The 25,942-nt window shown below is 40.8% G+C and overlaps 1 protein-coding gene across 2 annotated transcripts in view; it reads left to right on the top strand.

Moving 5' to 3' along the window:
• Positions 1-25,942, top strand: part of SLC2A13 (solute carrier family 2 member 13) — a 99,519-nt gene that overhangs the window by 44,824 nt on the left and 28,753 nt on the right. For both annotated transcript variants that reach the window (XR_014172619.1, XM_081929141.1), the window contains exons 5-6: positions 11,129-11,292; positions 15,055-15,175. Coding sequence is in view for 1 of the 2 variants with exons in the window: in XM_081929141.1 (XP_081785267.1) it covers positions 11,129-11,292; positions 15,055-15,175 (285 nt within the window). In the remaining variant the exon portion in view is untranslated. The remainder of the gene's footprint in view (positions 1-11,128; positions 11,293-15,054; positions 15,176-25,942) is intronic.

Below are 25,942 nucleotides of genomic sequence, written 5' to 3'. Positions count from 1 at the left end.
AAAAAACAACACATTTTATAGTGCAATCCTCTACATGTAAACTACATGTAAACCTATTAGGTTGAATAGAATTTACTTCCAAGTAAGTGGAATAAGATTACAGCCTCAGTCACTTTCTGCAGGCTTTGAAATTCTAATAGGTGTGGGGCTCTTTAGGTTGCTGAACTACAGCTCCCATTGACCCTGAACATTGGTCATATTTGCTAGGATTCCCCCTTGGTGTAACTTCCAGAATACACAGTCTTAGATGATGGACCCCTTTGAGACCATGATTGAGATGCTTTTGATTAACATAAAGGCAATAATGAAATAACTGAGTTCTTAATCATTCCTGAATTATATTTAGTGATAAGGTCAGAGTTGCCACAAAGAGCAAAACCCTTTTATTAATCCTTATTTGCATTGCAACAATTATTTAAAATATTGTCTTTTGCAAATCCAAATATTTAGTTTATAACCTGATTGGATGAAATTATGGCAATGGTTTATTTGTAATGGATTATATTTTAAGGTATTTTTCACTTTTGTGATTAGAATTTCTCCACACTCATAAAGTTGAAAAACTTCTAATGAAAGCCAGAAAACTGCTGCATTCACATGTAGCTCCAGCGTTTTTAATGAAAGTTTGATATTGATCGGATCCAAATGGGATTTTTTGAAATGATGAAATTTTTCAGCTCTCTGAAATGTGCCACGGATAATATGCTGATCTCCTTGAAGTGTGTGTGTTGTCTGTATTTAAAGTTTATTGTTTATTCCTTAGGCAGTACCTCCTGAATCACATTCTATTCTGTCTCAGTCTGCTTCAGCAAAGATGATTGAGGGATTGCAACCTGGGGGCAGTGGAATATATCCCAGAATGCTCTGTCGATAGTCTCATCTTTCTATACAGTAGCCCTTTTCACATACTTTTATTCTTTATGCATGATAGAACAGTGGAGCTGTGCCCACTTGGATTTAATATGCAATTATTAAGTCCAGCATGAGAGTCCAACGACCTCTTGCTTGTTGTCACCAATTTAACCAGTGTAGTTTATTGGTTGTGTGTATTCTAAGCATCCATGCATCCAAGAGGGTGAATGAGTGTGCAAAAAGCATGTGCATACTTGAGGCAGTGTGATTAAAGCTAATTTGGCCGTGTCTTTATGGCTTTTTCTGTGTTTGCCTCTTGGATTTGTAGTATTTTTGATATAGAGCCAGTTAATTTAATGATTTAATTGAAGAGCTCATTTCTGTCAAGGAGTCTTTAAAATGTGCTCCAAAATATGCAGATTGGGGTCTAGTGCTTAAATGCAGAGTTGAGAAAGACATGTTCAGAAAAATAAGTGCAGAAGAACACACACACGAATAAATATAGTGGGCAAAAACTGAAATTCCTGTCATATTATTTACCCCCAGTAGGAAGGAAGCCTAATTTATTTCAACAGAGCTACTTCTGAGTAAAGCATACCAATTGTGTTTTATTCTGCAAAGACAGCACATTGAATGAATGAAATGATAATGAGGAAGGTGCTCTAACAAGCATACCCCAGTATCCTCCTCCTTCTCTTGCCTTTCTTTCTTTCTTTCTTTCTTTCTTTCTTTCTTTCTTTCTTTCTTTCTTTTGCAGCTCTGGGAGGGACCCTTCCCAAATCATAGATAAGGGCATCCACATTTCTTCCTCTTAATGCTTAGCAACAGTGGTTAAGTGATGGTCATTTGCAATTGTGCTGCCTGAGTGCTAAATCATAATGGCTACATCTGCATGTTGTGTGCTAACTTTCTTCAGAAATGTCTGGTCAACCTTTTTAAAAAAGAAAGAAAGAAAGAAAGAAAAAAGAAAAGAAAAGAAAAGAAAAGAAAAAAGAAAAGAATCTGGGCCCTGTGCTGGCCTTGGTCACACCAGAATCCTAACCCTTCCACCCATCTGTCTGTAGACCTGCCTCAATTCTGTTACTCCATTTCCCTTCCAGTTCTTCAAATCCCCTAATAGTTCATGACTTTCCACATTCTGTATCGCAAAAGATAGCAATAAGGTGACAACCCTGGATTTGACTTACTTTTAAACCTTTTCCAGGCCATATTCAGTCCAGATTTCCTCTAAACAATTTATGTTGGTGTAAAGAATGAAGGTATACACATTTTCTTTGAGGAGAGGCGGCTGAAAGTTGGGATGGCTATCAGCCAGCCTGTTCCTTGCCTTGATAACCCTTCCTTTTAAGTGAGAGGGAACTACGGACTGGCCCAGCACATGCTTTCAAAGCCCTCATCTCTGAGCAGCCTCCTCACCTTAGGAAGGGACATCTGGGAACGCTTGAAGGTATAGATTGCATTGTCAGAAATAGAGGGAATATTGCTACTTCAAGATGTGTATACAATGAAGCATCCTGAACCAATTAACAAGGCTGTGGATGTTGGCTGTTCTTGATCATAACTTCCAAAAGTTAAATTCTGGGATTTGTAGCTGCCAGACATTTTCTTTGTAAGTTCCCATGATCACTGAATAATATGCCAAAACAGATGGAGCAGAAGCAAACATTTTAAGTTTGTGTGCATCAGGAGCGGATGCTACCAAATTAGTACTCAGATGGCATACACATTAATATTACTATGCAGTTAACTACCAGGGCCTAAATAGTAATTTTTGGTACATTTTGTGGGGATGGGGCAAAAATACCCCCAAGATTGAATTAATGTTTGGTGTGGGTGTGGTAAAATCAAATAACCCTTCCCGGAAAGTGTAGGTTTAAGAATTTTTAAGCAGCAAAAATGCTTCAACACTTCAAGCAACTCACTTGCCCTTAGCATCCAGCAGTCACCCCCACCTAAACATTCATCAATTTTAGGAAAATTAGTACAGTCAAACCTCGGTTGTCCATTCTGGAAGCCTGTTTGGCTTCTGAAACGTTTGACAACCAAGGTGCGGCTTATGATTGGTTGCAAGAGCTTTCTGCACTGAAGCGGAAGCCACGTCAGATGTTCAGCTTCTGAAAAATGTTCGAAAACCAGAGCATTTTCTTCTGGGTTTTCAGCATTCAGGAGCCGAAATGTTCCAAAATGGAGGCGTTCGGGAACCGAGGTCTGGTTGTAGTCTTATACTGAATCAGACCACTGGTCCGTTTAGCTCAGTTTTTTATTCTGGCAGGCTGCAGTTCTCCAGTGTTTCATACAGAGGACATTTCCCACCCTATCTGGAAATGCTGATACCTTCTGCATAAAAAACTGATGCTGTATGAGCTACATCATCACCAAAACCCCCACATTCCATGGATACGAACAGTTTTGTGAAAGTGGGGATGATACTCAGTTCAGTTTGATTTCATTTACATTGTGTCTTGAAAGCACAGAATAATAAATTTAATTGGTCTTGTGGCACATTGCTTATTACTTACTTATGTAATTGTTGGTGTTGGCAACACTCTCTGTCTCGAAAGACAATGGAGTGTGCTTCTGGGGGGTGAAGTCAAACTTCTGCATTAGCAGCACCAAGGTGACCCCCCTTAGAGTCCAAGCCTGGGCAGGGTATATGGAGGTCCTGGGCTGCCCAGGTGACTAAAATCCCCCCTCTCTTGGCTTCATTGATGTGGTCCAAAGGAAAGCACAACAATACGTTTGGCACCAGGTGGGCTGCAGGAGTTGCCAGAAGGAGGCGTACAAGGTGCCATCCGACTATTTTAGGGACTCCACTCCGGATTTGTGTAGAATTTACTATTTAGCCTTTTCTTCTCCTGAAGATAATTCCTCAAGGCAGTAGAGGTTTCGGATCAGAGTTTTCCTTCCGCTATATGGGCTACCTTCCCAGTTTATACTGCCCAATGGATAGCCTCACTTTCTTCCTCATGTGTAGTGAGTGGTAGATAATATCCGAGCACCAAAGGAATAGCAATATGTAACCTGATTTGCAGGCGGTTTGCATGAGGTGTATGCCTAAGTAAATGCATAAAAGCCTTTAACTCACACGGGTCTAGATTGTTGCTGCAGATGGTGAAACAGTCTCTAGGCAACTATGCTGAAGAAATACATGACCCAGATGCTCTTTCATAATGTATGTGAGTAACATGAAAACTCGGGGTCAAGTCTGCTATAGGTCATGAGCCACCTCTTGGCCCCACTGAACGTATTTAGTAAATGTGTTGTACACAGCCTGGGAGCAATCTATACTACGATATTTAAGCATACTGAAGCTTTAGTAACTTAGTTTCACAGCTTAATTTTGCAATGATTGACACTGCGTGTTAAAGTTATTTCTTATATCAACTCCTGATTCGTAGCTGGATTGTTTTAATTACTAGTGTGCCCCTACCCTGAAATATTTGGATAGAGAGTGGGTTCTAAATATTTTAATAAATATAAGGTAAAGGTACCCCTGCCCATATGGGCCAGTCGTGTCCGACTCTAGGGTTGTGCGCCCATCTCACTTAAGAGGCCGGGGGCCAGCGCTGTCCGCAGACACTTCCGGGTCACGTGGCCAGCATGACAAGCTGCATCTGGCGAGCCAGTGCAGCACACGGAAACGCCGTTTACCTTCCCGCTAGTAAGCGGTCCCTATTTATCTACTTGCACCCGGGGGTGCTTTCGAACTGCTAGGTTAGCAGGCGCTGGGACCGAGCAACGGGAGCGCACCCCGCCGCAGGGATTCGAACTGCCGACCTGACGATCGGCAAGTCCTAGGCGCTGAGGTTTTACCCACAGCGCGACCCGTGACCCATTTAATAAATATACACATACACAAAAATGCTATTCAGAACTAACAACTATACCTGTTGCTTTAAAATTTAAGATTGGTGGGCACCTAAAGATATGCATTTATATTCTTTATATATAATTAGTCTAATATAATATCTCAATGTTTGATTATGAAAAGAAAACCAGTATTCCCAGGAATTGTCTGGTTTTAGGCTGGCGGCTCTTACTGATGTTAATTAAGCAGTCCTAAAAGTTTAGACGTGTTTCTTTTAAAAAGTTAATTTATGCAAGGTAAATATTACTGATGTAGCACATTTAATTAAAAGTTGAAAAAGGAGAAAATAATGAGATGGTTTCTGTGTGTGAACTTAAACTTGAAGTGTTCCTAGAATTTTAAATACCTTCACTATGCTATTCAAGAATAATTTGGTTCAAGAGAATGATTTCATTAGGGGATAACGCTCTGTATGCAAAGAAGTCTGTGTGTTAATGCATTTTCATAATGTTGAGGAATTGTGCAGTCTTTTCTATTTTTTTTTACTATGTCATCATAGTAAGGGATGTTGGCAGGGGGGGAGGGGGACATAGAATGTGTAATTTTCTCCTTCATCATACACTGTGCAAGGGGGAAATGACACTGTGGAAACAGGTGCCAAAATAACTTTGTACCATCCCACGATCTCGGGACCGAAGATGTGTAAAGGTCACAGCCCAAAATGTATCTGCCTGGTTTGCATATTTGTCTCAATAAAAGGAGGCTCCACAGGGCTAGCCAGCAGCTTGCTTCAGCTCACCTGTGTGCAGCTCACCTGATGACCAACCCCCAGTCTTGTGCCTTCACTTCACAAGCATAACCATACCAATCTAGCAGTAGAAATACACAGGTGTGTCCTGTTGTCTTGCCTGTTTCTTTATTGCTTTTTCGTTTTTTATGTCCTTGTCTTATTTGTATTGTGGGTAATGCACCATTGACTGTTTAGTTGCATCATAAAATTTCCAGTAATAATAATAACAATTTCTCACCAAAATTGACTTATTTTTTTTTCTTTGCTAAATGATATCAATAAATAGGTGGCCTGCTGTGTTAAGAAATTAGGATAAGGTTTATAGGAGAGATGTCTATTCACTGTGCAGCAGATTGCCTCAGCTGATAAAACGGTGGTGTTTCAATCAGTACTGGTGATTAACACACGGTAGTGACATAATCTTGGATTGTTTTCAGGCTTCCTGTTTGTTCAAACAAATGTTCAACAGTGTTTGTGGGGAGGTTAGACAAGGCTAGATTGAGCATCCATTCTGGTTGCCGGGAGGTTATAAAACGTTGCGTCAAGCAATGGTTATCCAACTTTCTAGCACATTTTCCTGACACTCTCCTTCAGCAAAATGTTCAGTTTTGGTGGAAAGGGGGTTTGCTACACAAGAGCACCAAATCAGCTTTAGTTGCACAACCTGGATTTGTTGGTATGCAATTAAATTCCACCTGAACATAGCCCTTAAATTGGTTTAATGTTTCATATTATTGTATTCATTTATTTATTTATTGTAACTGTGTGTATTTGCTAAGACCTTTCACCAAAAGCAATAAATACAACGCAGTACTGGAATGGATGAGGCACAATCCATTCTGTTTAAAGATTGTGTAGATGTGCAGCAGAGGAAGACACGCCACATCTGAGAGAAGAGTAGCAAAGATTAATAAGCACTCTGATGAAAGCGGTAGAAGTAAAAAAAGAGATACAAGTCAAGTGCTTTAGCATGATTGCCTATACTTGACTTGAACTAAGAGATACTCATACATGGCTACACCTTTATCAAGCTATCTTGCTCCAAAACACTGGAACATCAAGGAAGAGTTTAAAAATAGCTATGTGGTAGCCGCTAGATGAGGATTTTGTCTCGGCAAATAGATTCGAAAACCACATTAAGGATTGAACATGGTTATATTGTCACAGAAAGCGTTACTGAAGCAATTTAGATGATGCTCCAAACCAGGGGTTTCTAGTTCTGGTTTGAATGGAAAGCAGTAAAGCACAGTTTGCTAACTGGACATCACAGCAGAATGTCAATATCAAGTCAGGAAATAGAAAGTGGAGTTGCATATAGTGGGGAAAGGTAGCATATGGCCCATCAGTTTGTTCCTGATCCATCATATCATGGTTTGGGCTACGGGATGGTCTGAACTGAGCTAGTGTATGTGTTGCTTTCTTCTCAGAACTTCAGGAAATTTTCTATACAGTCACGGATGTGAATGTGCAAAAGCCCAGAAAGATGGTGAATGTGTTACCTTAAAGGGAAAAAATAAGTTCGCTAATCCTTAAGAAATATAGTTTACCTTTATTGGATCATGAAATTAAGTATGCATGACTACCGGTATATTAAATACACTATTCATGAATATATTACAAGACCATTGTGGGCTCTTTTTGTGTGTGTGATAAACTGATTTTTAACCTCACGTGTTGAAACAGTTGTGGGACAGTTTTTGCTACTCAGGAAAGAAATAACTTGCTGCACATAATGAATGGACTGTACTCTTTTAAGTTCAGCTTTTTTTCCAGTTACCAAGCTTTAAATGGAACACTTTCAGTTCAGTGATTTCTCCCCTCCACCCCTCCCAATTTTGTCATATATCACTGCCTTCTAAAATGTTCCTTTGGTTTGCGTGAGACTAACCTGGGCTCAATGGTTGCAAAATTTGCAAGATAGCAGCCCTGTTTTTTGATTTGCGGAAATGGAGGCGAAGAATAGCCAATAGCTGGGTTCAGACACTGGGTTTTAGCATAATGTCAATCAACCGACTTTTGTGCTTCAATCTTCCCCTCTCCTTCTGACAGGAATTGTATATATTAACAACATAAACCTGATTTGGTTAAGCACAGTCATATTTGAACAGCATTTTGAATTTCAGTATCTCACTGTGTTTCTACAAGATCCCTTTTTTGGAGTCAAATGGATAAAATAGTCCCATAAGAATTGGTATTGTGAAGACAGAAAAAGGTACATGAGTCAGTTGTAAAACTATTTGCTCCAGTTCTTTTCTAAAGCTTTAACAATTTTGCTAGAGTGCTGCTTGTGGTATCATTTTGCCTTGAGCTGAGTTCGCAGTTGAGTTACAAGTTGTGGAGAAAGCGGTTTCCTAGACACTTTCCTAAACTGCGTTAATGCGTTAAGAAATTGTTCTTGCTATTTTTGCATTGTAAAAGGTATGTAAGAATATCATGGCTCTGAAAGAGAAACTACTGTAACTGCTGAAAGGTGGTTTTGCCCTGGGAACATTCATCCTATTTAACTCTGATTGAAAAGTCTGTCAAACCACTGAAAAGCCAACTTCATTAAGAATCAGTTTGCAAAAGATGCTCCTCCTATAAAGAGAGGAAGTATACTATGAAGATTAAATAATTACAGAGTTAAGAAACTAAGAGGATGAAAGCATAGTTTTCACTGAGGAAGCACAGCGTTCACTTGTTTGGGTTTCATATCCAGCAGTTTGATGAGCTAAACAGAAAATCTAAATTATGAATGATACTGACATTTGGGATTTCCTCTTTCTCTTACCTGCTGTGACACAGTGACATCCAAAGAAATAGTTTAAGATTTCAGATTGAGGATTAAAAATTGCAGGCAGTAATTTTGAGCCAGATGTAATTCAGAGGAGGAAAGGGACTAACAAGCGCATATTACTGAAATGTCAATATGTAGTGAGTAGGAACATTTGAAAAAGGGAAAGAGTGGTGATTGTTCTGAAATACATTGATATATAAAAATTACCTTTTCACACATTTTAAAGGTCCGCCTTTCAGCCTTTGTCTAATTTTCCTGTAGACCTTAGTCTTGTCTCCTCTTTTGTCCCAGTTCCAGTGTGTCTCTTGTTCCTGAATTATGTTCTTAGCCTAGAATACTTAGTCTGTTCATTCCATCATGTGAAAGCATGCTTGCTTGTGCTTAAATACAGAGTTGATACTTATAGGTGAGAGAGTGTCTCAAAAGCACCACTTCCTCAGAAGTATACTGTTTATTGTGAGGGCTCCCTCTGGTGGTCTCTGCTACCAACTCTGAGAAATACAAGGAGCCGTGGCTTGTCCACTGGAATCTTTTTCAATTTAAAGGTTGGAGCATCTGAGAGGACTTCTATCAAGAACAGTTTTAAGGGTCGTTAGTTGAGCAGGTAGCAGCTCTCTGTTTGGCCACTAAGCTTGAAAATGGAGTTTAATCAGTTAGACTTTTGTCATAGTCAGGAACTGATAGTGATTTATTCCAGACATAATTATGGCTTAGCATTATGTGCACAAGGCTGGAGTGCCCATATTTCCCTTTCCTGCTGCTCTGGTGTAGCTGCAAAGAGATTGGAAGCTCTTTTTTCTGCTTTCAGGCAACTCTGGTTAGGCTTGCACTGGGATGCAGGAGCTGTGCTCCTCCATGTGTTGCCATGCTGAAGGAAGTTCAAATCCAATAATATCTGGAGGGCCACAGACTTTCCCCATCCCTGCCTTAAACTATAGTTAAGATTAACCACTTCTTTTCTGAGTTCAGATATAATGAATAATTCTGGTTATCTTGAAACAGATGCAAACCCTCCCAATCTGCTCATGGCTATGTCAGAGAAGAAGGGAGCATATGAGATAGGGACGAATTCACTATGGTTTAAGATTGTGTCTAAACAATAGAGACCCTTTCTCATGAATAGGAGGCTAAATGGAAGCTTTGTCACAGTTTTCTTGTGGAAAGCATGGATAAATTGAATCTGCAATCAGACCCCTGCCCTGAAAGCAGGAGGAGAAGGACTAATGTAATAATAAGGGAAAAAACATGAGCAGAAAGAGGAATTGGCTCTGAGAGGCTTTGAAAGTACGAGCATCCTTTGGTATTTTATATGATGGTAAAATAGAAATGATTTGGTGATTCCAGAATATTTCAGCTATAGCAGAACAAAAGATCACAACCATTGCATTTCTTTGGATCATAAAATCTTTGTGTGTTGATGAGATGGCATTTCATACAAATGAGGTACAGACTTAAAATGAAAGCTGGACTCTGCAGCATTTTGTTTGCTGGTGACTTCATCAAAACTTGAAAGATTTTGCAATTTGGAATCAAGAACTTGAATGCTTAAAGAATTCTCACTGAAGCATTTCAGAGTGCTAGCATTTGTAGTAGTAATTTAGAAATCCATTTTGAAATTTGACATGCAATCTTGTCATAAGAACACACTACCAGCCGTTTAGGACAAAGATGAATCCTTCTGCTTTAAAGGTTGGCTTAAATTTGTCATGTCTAAGCATAAGATTTCAGACTCCCCCCCCCCCCCAGTTTATAACACTTGTTAAATTCCATTATTTTGAAATGTGTACTAAATAGACTGCTCAGCAGACCCACTAGTGACAAGAACTTTTATCGCCTGCAACAGCAACACATTTTGTTTGAATGCAGTATAGACACTGGAAGAGAGTAGCCTTTTGTCAACATCAAAGGCCCTTCTTTGTGTTCCTCCTCCACAAGAATGGGCCTTTTCTGCAATGGCTCCCCACTTGTGGATTACTTTCCCCAGGGACGCTCACTTGGCACCTTCATTACATATCTTTAGGCATGAGGCAAAAACATCCCTCTTTTCCCAGGCCTTTGGCTGATTAAACAATCTATGCCCTTTTAAACTGTTTTTGTTTATTACTATGGAATGTATTTTTATGTTTTTATATTGTAAATTGTCTTGTGATTCCCTGATGAATGGCAGTATAGAAATTATAATTTAACTTACAGGAGTTGTTGTTTACTTGTTTAGTTGTGTCCAACTCTTCGTGACCCCATGGACCAGAGCAGGCCAGGCACTCCTGTCTTCCACTGCCTCCCGCAGTTTGGTCAAACTCATGCTGGTAGCTTCGAGAACACTGTCCAACCATCTCGTCCTCTGTCGTCCCCTTCTTCTTGTGCCCTCCATCTTTCCCAACATCAGGGTCTTTTCCAGGGAGTCTTCTCATGAGGTGGCCAAAGTATTGGAGCCTCAGCTTCAGGATCTGTCCTTCTTAAAGGAGTGGAGAATAGCAATTAAGAGTTTTTAATTCTTAAATTTGTTATGAATTAACACTCTTAATTGGTGTCACGTTCTCCATGGCAACATTCCATCCCTTTCTCGTGTTCTTCTGTAGGAAGATCTCTCCAGTGTTGTCCCCAACTGGCCTCAAAGCAACAAGGATTTGTGAGTGTCCGGAGAATAGTGTTCCTAGGACATGTGTTGGAAATTTCAGAGCCTTTTAAGCGACAAGTTTCTGGAGTCTCCCGAGTCAAGCTGCCCAGCAAAGCACAGGACGTATTCAGTTCCTTAGTGCCATTGTAAAAGAAAACATTGTAACTGCCCAAATGTAGAAACCTCATACAGTACTCTCCATAATGAAAACCCATATATGAAATCATTTTATCATTGACCAAATCAGGGGCAATGCTTTTTATTCTCTTTTATTTAACTTTTCAGGTATTACAGTGCCACCATTATGCAGATGTCCGGTGTTCAAGATGACCGGCTTGCAATTTGGCTTGCTGCAGTGACAGCATTCACTAATTTCATTTTCACTCTTGTTGGAGTCTGGCTTGTTGAGAAAGTGGGCCGGCGAAAACTCACCCTTGGAAGCTTAGCAGGTACAACTTTCATTATTGTGTGACATGTTGTTTCAGGCCAAGATGGACTGCATAGAAGAAAGTTTATTGAGACAGGGAAATGCAGTAACGATGGCAGACGATTGCTCTTAAAGCTTCTTAAATTAATAAGCCAAGTTGGTGTCTGTAGGTTTTGGAAGTGGCAGGCCTATGTTCAGTTGCTTGATCAGGTGTGGCATACTTGGGGTTCTTTTGGATGAGTTGCCTCTCTGCAGGTTTAGAATGAAAGGTAATAAGCATATATGCCCCCATAAGCAATCACATTATAAAATTGTAGAGTTGGAAGGGACACCAAGTGTCATTTAGTCCAATCCCCTGTGATGCAGGAGTTTAAACTACAGTGATACCTTGGTTTACAAACTTAATCTGTTCCGGAAGTCCGTTCTTAAACCAAAGCGTTCTGAAACCGAGGTGTGCTTCCCCATAGCAGCGGGAGGGACTCAATTTACAAATGGAACACACTCAACAGGAAGCGGAATGTGTTCTGTTTCCAAGGCAAAGTTCACAAACCAAAACACCCTACTTCCGGGTTTGCAGCCAAGTTGTTCATAAACTAAGCTGTTCTTAAACCAAGATACCACTGTAGATCATACATGACAGATGGCCATCCAACTTCTGCTTAAAAACCTCAGAGGAAGGTGAGTCCACCTGGAACTCCCTCCTGGGAGTCTGTCCCACTGTCAAACAGCTCTTAACTGCCAGAAAGTTTGTCCTGATGTTTAACAAGCATCTCCTTTCTTGTAACTTGGATCCATTGCTTCAGTTCCTAGCCTCGGGAGCAGGAATAGCAACCAGTAACAAGCAGTTATGAATCGAAGACCTGGGATAGCCAAGTTGTTAGAGAATGAGACTCCTAATTTTAGGCTTGTGGGTTTGAGCCCAACATTAGGCAAAAGATTTCTGCATTGCAAGGACTGGGACTATACAGTGGTACCTCGGGTTACATACACTTCAGGTTACAGACTCCACTAACCCAGAAATAGTGCTTCAGGTTAAGGACTTTGCTTCAGGATGAGAACAGAAATCGTGCTCCAGCGGCATGGCGGCAGCAGGAGGCCCCATTGGCTAAAGTGGTGCTTCAGGTTAAGAACAGTTTCAGGTTTGGAGGTTCTAGCAGGGGAGCGCAGCTATCGTATACCCTTGACTGAAGAACGGTATACTCCTTCTATCTGGGATGGTCGTCCTCTTCCACCGAGCGCGCAGCTTCGGGAGGGACGCACATGGAGTGGTGAGGGAGGAAGGGACACCCGCCTAGCCAGCCAGATCAGCCGAATCAACCCTGGCGATCAATGGGGTGACAGATGTCGCAGCCAGATCGCCCTCACATCCTCCCGCCTTTTGGGTGCCTTGCTTGGTTCTTGCAGGCCAGTGAACCCCCTGGGGTGAGCAAGTCTTCTCAGAAGAAGAGTTGGGTGCCAGATGGGGGGCTTCCCCACAAACACCTTCATTACCTTGTTGTGTTTTCTTGTGGTTGTTTTTTTTAGCTTAGATGCTCCCCACCCCAGTGTTTCAATGTCGCCTGAAAACCAAGCTTACATAAAGTTCTTCTTGAATCCAGCTTTTGAAACTTGTTCTGTAAAGTAAGAGCGGGGGGGGGGGGGATGAAACCAGGTTTCGTCATTTGTTCCCCCTCTCCTTTTTTTAAAGGAAAAAAAAATGACCGAGAACAATCTAAGTAGAGCAAATGAGTTTCAGGTTAAGAACGGACCTCCAGAACAAATTAAGTACTTAACCCGAGGTACCACTGTATGACCCTTACAGTCCCTTCCAACTCTACAGTTCTATGCTTCTTAAGTAACAATGTAGAATGGTAAGACTTCGTAATAGCTAATCTTGATAACAGTGTTGCACAGTAAAATAATGTAACTCTCAGTCTTCTGTGCAAATTCTTAAGAGTTTCTAAATTAACTTGCCTGTGTAAATAGTTTTTATCCAGCCTGGTTTGCATTGATAAGTGAACTAGCTATGGCGTGCTCATCTTTATTTAGTGTTCACTGTTGTATGCCTAGACCTGGTTCACACAACATGGTAAACCAAAGTTAGACTTCCCTAGACCATGTGAAAGGACAGGCACCCAGAAAAGAGCTCACAGCTGCTTTGTTGGTCTTTTTCGTTCCTCCCGAACAAAGCCAAGGCTTGGCTTGTGTGTGTGCACTGCAGTTTGTGGGTAAGCTCTCTCCTCAACCCCGAGCTGGAGCCAAGAACAAACCTTGGCTACAGCTTGTGATCATGAGGTGATAGCTGACCTGTGGAACCCAGTTTGGATGACATACCAAGCCAAATGTTGACCTGGTTCTGCATAGTGCAGCAGTAAAAGGGGGAAAGGAAGAAGAAAGACTGTGAGCAGCTCTCCATGGCCTCCACATCTGCATGCTCTTGGTAAGCCATAGGTTTGCATTATATAAGCCAAAACAAATAAATACCAAATACAGCTTCTATTTAATCAGCTGTCTGCTTTTGATTTGATTGTGCTTTCTATGTTAAAATTCCAAGAGAAACCCTGTTCTGTTTGCCCTAAACCACCGTAAGAGCTAGTAATGTAAAGCATTTTGGAAATAGTAATTTTCAGTAACAATGAGTAACTAACTTTTCTCAGCTGGTGACTGTTTTCAATTTCCAGTTGCTTTTTTGAAACCCTGTAGTAATCCAAGCATTTTTTAATAAAGAAGTCAGTCTGCTGTTTTTCTGAAAATGGGTTGTTGAAACTCCATCCTATTCAAACCTGTAGAGTACTGTAAGTTCTGCTGATAGATTTCAGTGAATACATCTTACTATAGAGAGACTGGATTTCAGACTGAATGTCGCAGATTTTTCAAGTGCTTCAACATGCTTCAGCATGTTTCAGAGATGAGAAGGAAGGGTCATTGCCCGCCTGATCTAAATTTTCAGTCCTGCTGAGAGGCAGAACTATCCTTTCCCTCAAAGTACCTACACTTAGCAAGTGAGCTGCAAGAAGAAGCCAGTATATAGCATGTTGTTAATTCATGATTTAAAAAATCCGTAACATTTTTAACCACTTATGAACACCTGCTACTTGGCTCGCTCTGACAAAGTGTTGTGTTCTCATTTTCGAGGAAAACCTGCAGAGGGCCTCACTTGTCTCTTGTTTGGGGAGGCTTAAAGTTACAGGTAGTGTAGGACTCTGCAGCCATAAGGTTCCAACCTCCTTTCTCATATTGTAAGGATAAATCATTTCTTGCCTGGTCTACGCAACATCTTTTTCTTGTTTATAGATGCCATAGAATGAATTTGGGCCTTCAGGAATGCAAATCTCTGAAGAAATGTTGTCCTCTTAATGCTACTTTCCATGTTTTCCTCAGATAAACAGAATTCTGCACTCAGTATTTCTTAACAAAAGGACTATTTAAACACCTGTTTACTTCAGCCTCAGCTGTTACAAGGCAGATTGGATTGTCAGATGCTAGAATTGGATGCTATTGTGACATTCGCCTTTTTGTAGATATCATTGTATCTGAGCATGTGGATGAAGTGCCAACATGTTGGGAGGAATTTTTAATCAAAGCAGCAACCCGGTCCCATGTTCCTGACCATTCTGTGTTATGTGATGTTTTTGAGCATTGCATATGTCAAGGAGTTAGGTGCCTAATATAAATACTTTATTGCAACGGACAAAGTCCGCTCAACATTGTCAAGTTGAACAAAATAGCAGTTTTCTGCTAAAGAAGCACATTTGTGTTAGTAAAATTCTGTTCTGAACTAAAGTGCTTTGTTTCTTTCTTGTAGGCACTACAGTTGCACTTCTTATTTTAGCTTTGGGATTTTTGCTGTCAGCTCAGGTTTCACCACAAGTCACTCTTAATCCCGAAGCTCCTTCAGGTCAAAATTCTACCTGCACAAAATACAGGTAAGTTGCTGTGATTTCCTCATAAAAACCTCTGATGAGAATCCAATTTATTTTTCTAATGTGTTCAAAACACATTAGGGACATTCTGTTCCTTCCTTCATAGGGTTTGTACCTTTGCAGTTGAGGTGTGCCAATGAGCAATGTTAGTAGCTCATTGTATTTTGATTGCTATTAATTGTATGTCAGCAAAAGATGTACTGACGTCTTTGGTAGTTGTCTGTCTGCAGTAAAAACATAGAAAGAACTCAACTTGTGCAGAACTTACTCCATGCACCTTTCCTGTAGAGAATTCCTAAGTTGGTCCAATTGCTTTCCTAGGGTTCAGGAAACTTAGTCTATTACTTGGGTCAGAGTGGGGGCCCTTCAGCCTTCCATTTATTTTATTTATTTTTTTGTTCCATTTCCTATTAGGCCCAAGTGGTCAGGAACGATGGGGAGTTGTAGTCTACAACATCTGGAGGGCCACACACTCCCCATTCCTGATTTAGGCAAACACTTTGGCCGAAGAGCCCCTGGCACAAAACAAGGCAAGGCATGCTTACTCACAAGACTCATGCCCTGCAAGATCACCAAGCAAGGAGATTCCCTCTGGGTTGGGGAGGATGCATCTTTCCCAGCGACAGGAGTGCCACTGGGTCTTGGGCGACCAGGCTGTGCCCTCCCCATCACCCCATGAGATGCCCATTGTTGTTCTCGTCTCCCTGGGAGGAAAGAAGGAAGATGGGAGTCCTCATTCCCCAGCCAGGGCAGCTGCCTTCTTCCCCCAGTATTAACTCCCCATGTCACCTCTTTTTCCCCTCACCTGTCTCAGCCTGGTACTCCACTTCTGATTCTGACGATGCCTCAGGACTCATGACAGGGTAGTTTCTACATTGTGCAGTTTGTGCAAACTGCTACAGCACGATTGCTTGACGAGACTTCAATTCTGTCGGCATATTATGCTTCTGCTCAACAATCTTCTGTGGTTTCACTGTTGGTATATAAAGCTCTTAATAGCTTGTGACCTGGTTACTTAAGGGACCCCCATGCTCCATGTATGCCTATTTGATCACTTTGTTTGAGAGAACTTGTACTTTTACGATTTCCACATAATATTTGTTCCACATTTCTGAGAAGTTGTTACTTTAATGTTCTCTGCTCTTGTGAGCCATTCTCACTACATTGTTTTAGATGCTTGCTGCAAACTTTTCTTATCCGGGAAAATGATTTGATTACTTATTATTTGTTTTAAAGTGTTGTTGGTTTTTTATATTTGTTTTTAATTATGATGGTTTTTAATATAGGCCGTGACTGATTTGCGCGAGGGTTATGTTCTAGACCTCCGCCCCTTTCTGTGACGTTTGTGGGTTACATCCAGGTTTGGCGTGGTTTGCGCATGTGAGATTATGTACATAAGATGCATCTGAAGTGGTCACAGCCTGTTTTTCTTTCACAGATTTTAGCCCTATGTAGGTTTGGAAAATTCTTTTGAAGAAGTGGTTTACAAATATTCTAAATAAATAAGCATTTCTTTGTAAAGAGAAGTTGTCAGAACAACAAAGGAAGAGGGCAGTATTATATTTTAAACTAAACATATTTATAGAAATATAATGACTTTTTCTCTTCCTGATGAAACACTGACTGAATTGCATTTGGCAATACAGGAGGCATAGATGAAAAAATTGTAAATTAAAGGAATGCTTGTAGAAACTGATCTGAACTTGAGCTTATGTCTCACAAAGCTGATTCTTGCAATATTGCCAGCTCTCCTCTAAGGGATACATTACTTGGATGAAAGCATGATATTATACTGTATCTCAGCTTACATTTACAGCGTATCTGCCACCTATAAGCATATTGGAAACCAATAGCAGATGCCTGGAGTGTTGGAGATGAAGCAGCTGTGCAGACTTACTACTATATAACACTGACTTGCTATTTCACAAGTAATACCTAAAAAAGGTGAATTTTAGTGAGTTCAGTTTGTGGGTGCAGACAATTGCTGAAGTAGGGGACAGTGATACTTTTATGTTCATGGAGCTTCTGATGTGATATTTCTCCTCCTTGTAAGGTTTTACAGCTGTCAAAAGCTTTGGATATCGCCCTGCAATTCCAGCTGACCATGTCTATCTAATTTATAATTGCTGGAAATTTAGTCAAATGAGAACGGTAATTCCCATCTGCATGCAAACTGCCAAAGAAATGCGGTTCCATGTATAGCTTTATAAACAAACTTCTGCCACAGAAGTTTCTCTAATGCCAGCGTAGCATAGCTTTCTCATTTGTGTGTTGATTGACCCTATCTCTCTTCTCCCAGTACATGATTTCTTTGCTATTACTAGAACAAGATTGAAGACGGAACTAACTCCAGATGATAAGAACAGAATTGCTTTCACAACTTAGGGAAAGCAATTTTAATGCACACATCTCTTTTCGTGGTAGGGTGTTTGAAGGGCAAATAGCCTACTGCAGAGAAATGTGTTAGAGATGCAACTTAATATGGTAACTCCTCAATTTAAAACCTAGTTCACATAAAATGAAAAACAGGTTCCGCTTATAGTACAAATTAGTGGAGAAACGGAACCTGAGATTGTAGTTTATTGGTGGCATTGTGGAAATTACATCAGGGGTAGAAAGCATGGTGTTCTTCAAATGTTTTGGACTACAATTCCCATCATGCCTGACCGTGCTGGCTGGGCTTATGGGAGCTGTACCCCAAACATCTGGAAGACTTTACATTGGCTACATCATCTAGCAATGGGTGAGGTACACTTTCAGTCTAACAAATGAAGTTGAGAGCAGAAAAGAAACAGTTAATGGTACTCAGATCATATTCAGGTGCGCTGGATGAAATTAAGGTTGGATTATGCTATTAGATTCTAATAGGTATGTTGAAAATACTTGACTTTTGTGTTTCTTTCGCTGCTGTGGCTTGGCATGAATACATTTTAAGCAATTTCATTAGACGTTCAGATTGTGGATTATATCTGATTGTACTGAATTGCCATAAATTGCTTTGGGTGCCCACTGCCTAGGGGTGGAAAATTTGTGTACGTTCCTGATCACCTGTCTCAAAAAAGATATTGTAGAGCTAGAAAAGGGCGGAAGAGGTAGAGCACTTTCCCTGTGATAAAATGTAAAAGCATTTGGAGCTCTTTTCTTCGGAAAAGAATAATGTGGAGAATTGGGTGGAGCACTTCTTACTCTCATTGTAGCTGTTAAATTGCATTCTCCACTGGCAGTCCTTTTATTTCAGCCTTTATTAAATAAAAGAACACCCAGTTACTTTATTGATGTAATAAAAGAGAACCAAAATATCTACCTGTATTAGACTACAAACTCTGCAATTACTTTCGGGGTTTCAGGCAGTGGGTTTAAAATGTGTTGTTTTTTTAAAATCAGTTATACTAAGTAACAAAAAATCCCAAACTTTTAAACTTCTAAGGTGTCACATACAATCTTGCTTATTAAGTTAATTTAAGGTCAGTAGAATAAGCCGATTACCTTAATTACTATGGAAATATTTGTGAATCTCTCATTCCAGATCCTTATTCCACGCTGTAATACTTAATGGTTTGGAAATTAATCATAATTTGATAAAAGTCTAGGCAACCCTTTTGTTCAAAATAACTTTTACAAACTCAGTTTTCTTTCTTGTTAGATACCCATTTACCGTATTTTTCCCTGTATAAGACTAGGTTTTTTTCCTAAAAAATAATGTCAACAATTTGGGGGTGTCTTATACACAGATACATCTGCCCCATTTTCTTAAATCAGAATCCCCCCAAACAGGGAGTGTCTTATACATGGGGGCGTCTTATAGATGGAAAAATACGGCAATTTTTTAATGCATCCACTGTCTTAATAGAAAGTGGAGATCTTAAATAGTATTTACTCTATTTAATACTCTAATAGTATTATGGTAATATTCCAAATAGGAGATCTTAAATGCTTGTCTTGCTACATGAAACTCTTTTACACCCTAATGGTATTATGGTAATATTCCAAATAGAATGAAGCCTTGTGTAATAATAAATATTGTTCCATATTTACATAATTGGTACACTTTTTCCATTACTACAATTTCAATTTTGAGCAAGGACTGTTAGAGGAGCAGAAATGTACTTTATTGAGCCTGCTTTTTAAGGTACAAGGGTGCCCTAAGACATAGTAGATTAGCCCTAAGAAGCAGGGTCGGGGAAACAAATTGACTTAAAAAGAATTTTTTTAAAGCAGGCAGCGCATGCTCAACTATGAGACATGGTAGGGGATTCTAGTTGTGTTAATTTACCATTTACTACTCAGTAAATGACGCAGGTGGCGCTGTGGGTTAAAGCCTCAGCGCCTAGGACTTGCCGATCGAAAGGTCGGCGGTTCGAATCCCTGCGGCGGGGTGCGCTCCCGCTGCTCGGTCCCAGCGCCTGCCAACCTAGCAGTTCGAAAGCACCTCCGGGTGCAAGTAGATAAATAGGGACCGCTTACCAGCGGGAAGGTAAACGGCGTTTCCGTGTGCGGCTCTGGCTCGCCAGAGCAGCGATGTCACGCTGGCCACGTGACCCGGAAGTGTCTCCGGACAGCGCTGGCCCCTGGCCTCTTAAGTGAGATGGGCGCACAACCCCAGAGTCTGTCAAGACTGGCCCGTACGGGCAGGGGTGCCTTTACCTTTACCTTTACTCAGTTTTGCAGCCTTTGTGGATCAGTGTAAAAATGCGAACTTCTGTATAGATATTTGTGTGTGTGTGTTTTCAACAAAATAGAAATCTAAATGTTCTGTTGTGTAACTTAGATCCAGACATTAAATGGGGTGGCATTCCAACATGCGTTTTCCTCCAGACAAATGTCTTCTAGAGCCAGTTGTGTGTAGAGTTCATGTGAGGCAAAGATGACAATCTGTTGCCCCAGCACACACAATTTATGGAGATCACCAGTGGATGAGTCATCTTCACAGAATTAACTTTACAAATTAGTCATACCAATCTTCACTGCTGACTGAAATGAAAGTTTTGGTATAATAGATGCATGGTGTGTCGAAACAGCACATTGTTTGCTGCTGCAAGATTTAGCGATGGCCACCAGCTTGGATGGTTTTGATTAGGTTGATAGGGCTACTTAGCCACAATAGTTGTGTCCTGTGTCCACAGTTGGAGGTGGTATGCCTCTGAAAATGGCTGATCCCACACGATCAGACCTCATCTGTTCCGATAATTCGGGGCTGATATGGGGGTAATTAGCGCTGGCAGCCTCCCCAGGGCAGGGGAGGACTGTCTCAACGACCCGCGGTCTGCCCCAGATTGCCGATGTGGCAGACGGCAGGGGCCGGAGTTAGGGACGGCTGACACTCCTGCGACGCCACCCCATAGCCGGACGCATCTGTTTGGGAAAATATAAAGATTTGGAAAAAGATCCTCATCACGACGTTTGGAATGTGGAGGGGCTTGGTATGTAAAAAAACATTCTTTTATCCTTAACATCAACAATCCGTAATGCATGCCAAGCCTCATTAAGAACTTAAATTGCTCTTCAGAAAGTGAGTTCAGATGGACCTTCATATATAATTGGGATCTACTCGCAGCCACTTCTCTTCTAAGACCGGAAATGTCTGTTAAAGACGAAAACAAAGGACAAAGGTCAAAATGGCTTCTACCCACTACATCTTTATTGAATATCTGAAATACTTCCCTGATTAAGAGAAACAGGAGCTAACTGATGGTTGGTTATAAAGACTGGAAACAATATTACATATACAACTGTTTGCAAAAAGATGTTTTTTTGATTACGAGCGAGCGAGAGGGCTAAATGGATGTCTGGCAGCCCCCCTCTAGGGCCCGGAGGGGGGACTGGGAGGATTCCAAAGGCCAATTGCTAACTGTCTGATATATGGCTACATTGCAAACAGTCTGTTTAAGATAAATCAACAAGGAGGTTACAGAAGGAAATTTCTCTCTGTTTCTTTGATAACACCTGGACAGGAAAGATTAACGATCTGGGAGCTGCCAAAATAACAACTCTCAAAGAGCTGGACAAAACTTTGAAATTGGATACAATTAAATGACGCGGTGCGATGAAAAAACAGCTGAAGGAGTACAATATACGGACAAATCTGCACTCCATAGAAAAAAAAAGTATCTGTTTTCTGACATGAATGAGGATCGTAGAACCAGAGTCAAAATGTGGAGGAGAAAAATTGGACATGGAATTATGAATAACATTGAGGATGATGAGAGGCAGGACTATGATGTTGAATGCGCTTCGAAATTCAGACCGTGGGAAGTCAAAACAAAATTATTACAATTTGGAAGACAATTGGACCTTTTTTATTTTATTTTTTATTTTTATTGGATTTGATTTGATATGTTAATTGGTTGTTTTTATTGGAAAATTAATAAACACTTTTTTTAAAAAAAAGAGAGAATTAGAGGTATGGAGTGTACCATTGCCCTTTTGGATTTCCTGTACGCATCTGATTGGCAATTCTGCAAACAGGACGTTGGACAAAATGAACACTTGACTTGACTGAGCAGGGGTGTTCTTATATTCTTTAATGTAGCAACCAGCAGTGCTCCATTAAAAACTGGTCTGTATTCCATTGGTCTGCTCATCCATGGTCTAATCTGTACCAGCATTTAAGTGCCCTGGGAATTTAAAAGCCACACTTTACTCCAGTTACTGCCCTTTAAAACACTTCTATGTTTTGTTACAATATAAAATACAAGCCCCATGTAGCTGAAAAATAGAGGTTCTGGTGGTTTCCATGAAAAGCTCCGAAGAACCGAATCCCAGAATGAAGCACATGTGCCTGTTCCAACCATTTTCCACTGCTCTAATCAAAATGTAATTAAAATTCTATTGGAAAGCTCATGCTGTAGAGCTGAAGAATGACCTTATAATAAATCCTGAAATTGGCTAAGCAATAAAAGCTGTTCCTGGGTACTATCATTTAACCTTTCTTTAGCATGTTTCTCTCTCTATTAAATCTCCTAATTTAATTTCAAACCCTGGAGGGTAGCATCTCTCAACACAAAGAGTCCAGACATCTGTCATGTTAGTAATAAAATATGAAATATGAAATTAATTTTATTTTTAGGTCAGCCTCAACATGAAGAAAGGAGTATTTTTTTTTTTTAGTATGTAATAGAATGTTGACATTTTGCAATGCCACACTCTTAATTTTTGATAGGTTAGCTGTCACAGGTTAGGCAGGCAGCTAATGGATCATGGTGGTTGGTTTATACCCCTCCTTTTTCTGACATAGACTTAAGGTGGATTACAAATAAAATAAGAACAGGTAAAAACGGGGGGGGGGATTAAATAATAATAATTGGTAGGCGTCCCTACCAAGCGTGTCTGTGGTGGTGGGCCTCTCACAAAGATCTCAAAACCCAAGCAGGGTTTGTATGAGAGAAAGCAGACTTTCAGATAGTTTGGACCTAAGCCATATAACCAGCACTTTGAATTGTGGCTGGAAGAGAACTGTTAGTCAGGAGTTGTTCAGTTCCATATAGCCAGCCCCACTCAACAAATCTGGCTGCAGCCAGTTGAAGTTTCTGAGCACTTTTCAAAGGCAGCCTGACACAGAGAGTGTTAGAGTATTAGATGAGGTATGCTTGATATCACCAATGTGCATTGGAAAACAAAAGGTTTAAAATAAATAGTATAAGGGGGAAAACACTGACCTTGAGATACAGTGGCACCTCGGGTTACATACGCTTCAGGTTACATACGCTTCAGGTTACAGACTCCACTAACCCAGAAATAGTGCTTCAGGTTAAGAACTTTGCTTCAGGATAAGAACAGAAATTGTGCTCTGGCAGCAGTGGGAGGCCCCATTAGCTAAAGTGGTGCTTCAGGTTAAGAACAGTTTCAGGTTAAGAACAGACCTCCGGAACAAATTAAGTACTTAACCCGAGGTACCACTGTATTTTAGATCCGAGAACACTAAGCAGTAATAGTAACACTTTCCTCAAAAGTTAGTGTCAAATCACACATCTGGTATGTATATTTATGTAATCTTGACATAATAGAACAAACATAAGGAAAACATTGAAAAATTTAAAGCGCTGGCAGTCCTACCAAGGGAAAGGTTTGTATGAGAAATTATAGTGCTTCCCTTACGAAAGAATGAATTGCAACATCGGGAATCTTGCAATTCAATGGGAAATGATTTCCTCCCATATATCTTTAAATTCTGATGCATTTTATATTTAAACCCACCACATACAAGTAATAAGATTCCAGTTTCAATACTATATGTATGTTGTTCCATTAAAATACCCAGAACAGTATAATTCACTATCAAAACCATATAATAATAATAAAAAACCTTTCCCCCCTAAAATATTTATCCCTGTTGATATCTGTCTTTGAATGACATTGACTTTATGTGCTGTTGTTTTAAACTGCTTTTATATTTATAATTGTTTTATAAAATTATTTTTATATTCAGTTTTCTACAACTTTTTAATATATCCAACTGTTTTGTTTTTTTATGTCCTTACATTACAAATTGCTCTGGGATGCCTCATGGGAAGCTATTCATAAATGAAATAAATTATCATATAAAACACGACAGATGAAAAAGCAATCTCTGAAAGCAATAAAATACAACTAACACTTAAGAACAAAGCAAACAGAAATCTAGGAGCAGCAAAAGTGAACAATGATACATTCAAACTAGGGAAGGAATTCAATGTAGTGCTACGGCAATTTCTCTGTTAACATTTCTACTTTCCTTAAGCATAGCTGTTAACTTACAGATTTGAAAATAAGGTATCGGCAGCCTCAAAAATAAGGGATCAGCAGCCAAAATAAGGGATTTTGGCTTAGCTTATACATACATGGAGCTTATACTGATGGAGCCATGCTGCTTTGGCTGCGACTGACAGTGTTTTGCAGGGGGTTGGACTAGATGATCCTAAGGGTCTACTACTCCGACCAAAGAAGAGTGGCAGACAAAACTGATGAACGACGTCGAGATGGCAAAGCTTACAGGCAGAATTAGAAACCAGGGAGAGGACCTCTTTAATAACGAATGGGGAAAGTCTATAATTTAATTGAAAAGCTATTTTATAGAGTTACATACATTGGTAGGATTGACAGAAAACTTGTAGTAAAAATTTGAATTATGGATCGACAAATGATTTATAAAAATAGAGTTATGAAAGGGATGCAGAGGGGGAAATCACTACATTAAGATGCTGCACTGGTTGGAGGGTCTGCTAAGCAGCACGTCGGGGCTGCCGTCGTCCTGGCGCGAGGACTTCCATCGGCCCTTCCCCACCTGAGAGAGAGGGAGAGAGAGAGACTCTTGCCCACGCTGCCCGCAAGCCTGGCATGAGGCGGTTGCCGCCGTAGCCACTAAAGTGCCGCCCTTCTGCGTCCCTCCCCATCCCCTCCTCTTCCTCCTCCCTCAGGCCGCCTCCTCAGCCACTGCCACCGCCACTGCCGCCTCCAGTTTCCCCTGGCAGCGCGGCGGAAGTCTCGCAAGGGAGGGGCTGCCTGCCCGCCACCAGTTTCCTCACGACGTGCCCCTGAGGGGGAAAAGGGACAGACGCGGCAGCTCGTGCTCTCTTTCTCTCAAGGCGGAGGACCCCGAGCCCCTGCTTCCCTCCCAAGCCAGGCGAGCATGAAACCCAGGAAATTTGAGGGACATCATCAATCCGGGACAGCAGCGGGAAATGGCACTGGGATAAGGGAATTTCTCGCCAAATAAGGGACGGTTGACAGCTATGCTTATGGAAGTCGGATGTGGAACTTGGAATGGGGAACAGAGCAGAGCAGGGATGGGAAACCTATGGCTCTGCAGATGCTGCTGGATTACAACTCCCAACAGGACCAGTGGTCAACGATGATGGAACTTGTAGTCTAATAAGAACTTGAGGGCCACAGGTTCCCTGTCCCTGGAAGAGCTTTATTTCAGGGTACTCTATCTGGAACGCTGAAAAGGAGCACCCTACCCAGCAAGATTTTGTTCTACTTCCCCCTTGTATTATATAATAAAAATGCAATACAGCAACACAAGGGACACTTTATACAGTGGTACCTTGGGTTAAGTACTTAATTCGTTCTGGAGGTCTGTACTTAACCTGAAACTGTTCTTAACCTGAAGCACTGTTCTTAACCTGAAGCACCACTTTAGCTAATGGGGTCTCCTGCTGCCGCCGCGCCGCCACAGCACGATTTCTGTTCTCATCCTGAAGCAAAGTTCTTAACCTGAAGCTCTATTTCTGGGTTAGCGGAGTCTGTAACCTGAAGCGTATGTAACCTGAAGCGTATGTAACCCGAGGTACCACTGTATGTAACTTATGAGCCGTATTTGACATGGGCAAGATACCCATCTTATTTAGACACTCGGCTAAACCTGATATCAAACCCTAATATAAGGAGTAAGGAGATTTTTATGCAAAGGTTATCGCTTTCTTTTTCAGACTGGGCTGTGTGGGCTCCACATTTTGTCTTTTTAATTATCTCAAGCCCCTTTTTCTTCCTTGGCATTTGGAGTGGGGGGGGGGGGTTGTTTCTACAGGCAGCACTCCCAGCAGTGGTTTTGCTGGGCTCAGAAGGTAAAAGACCTTGTGATATTGGTTCCAGGTTATGGTAGGAAGGCATATGCAGAAGCTGAGCAGATCTCAGTATGGTCACTTGGGAACCACGTGGATGATACCTTGGGCTCCATGATGGAAAAAAGGCAGGATATAAATAATGCACCACCGTATTTTTCGCTCTATAAGACACACCAGACCACAAGACGCATCTAGCTTTTGGAGGAGGAAAACAAGAAAAAAAAATATT

This window comes from Podarcis melisellensis (genome assembly GCF_964234715.1).
Source record: "Podarcis melisellensis genome assembly, chromosome: 10".
Lineage (NCBI taxonomy): Eukaryota > Metazoa > Chordata > Lepidosauria > Squamata > Lacertidae > Podarcis > Podarcis melisellensis.
Note: the sequence above shows the minus strand (reverse complement) of the source record. Positions and strands in the feature narration are given on the sequence as shown.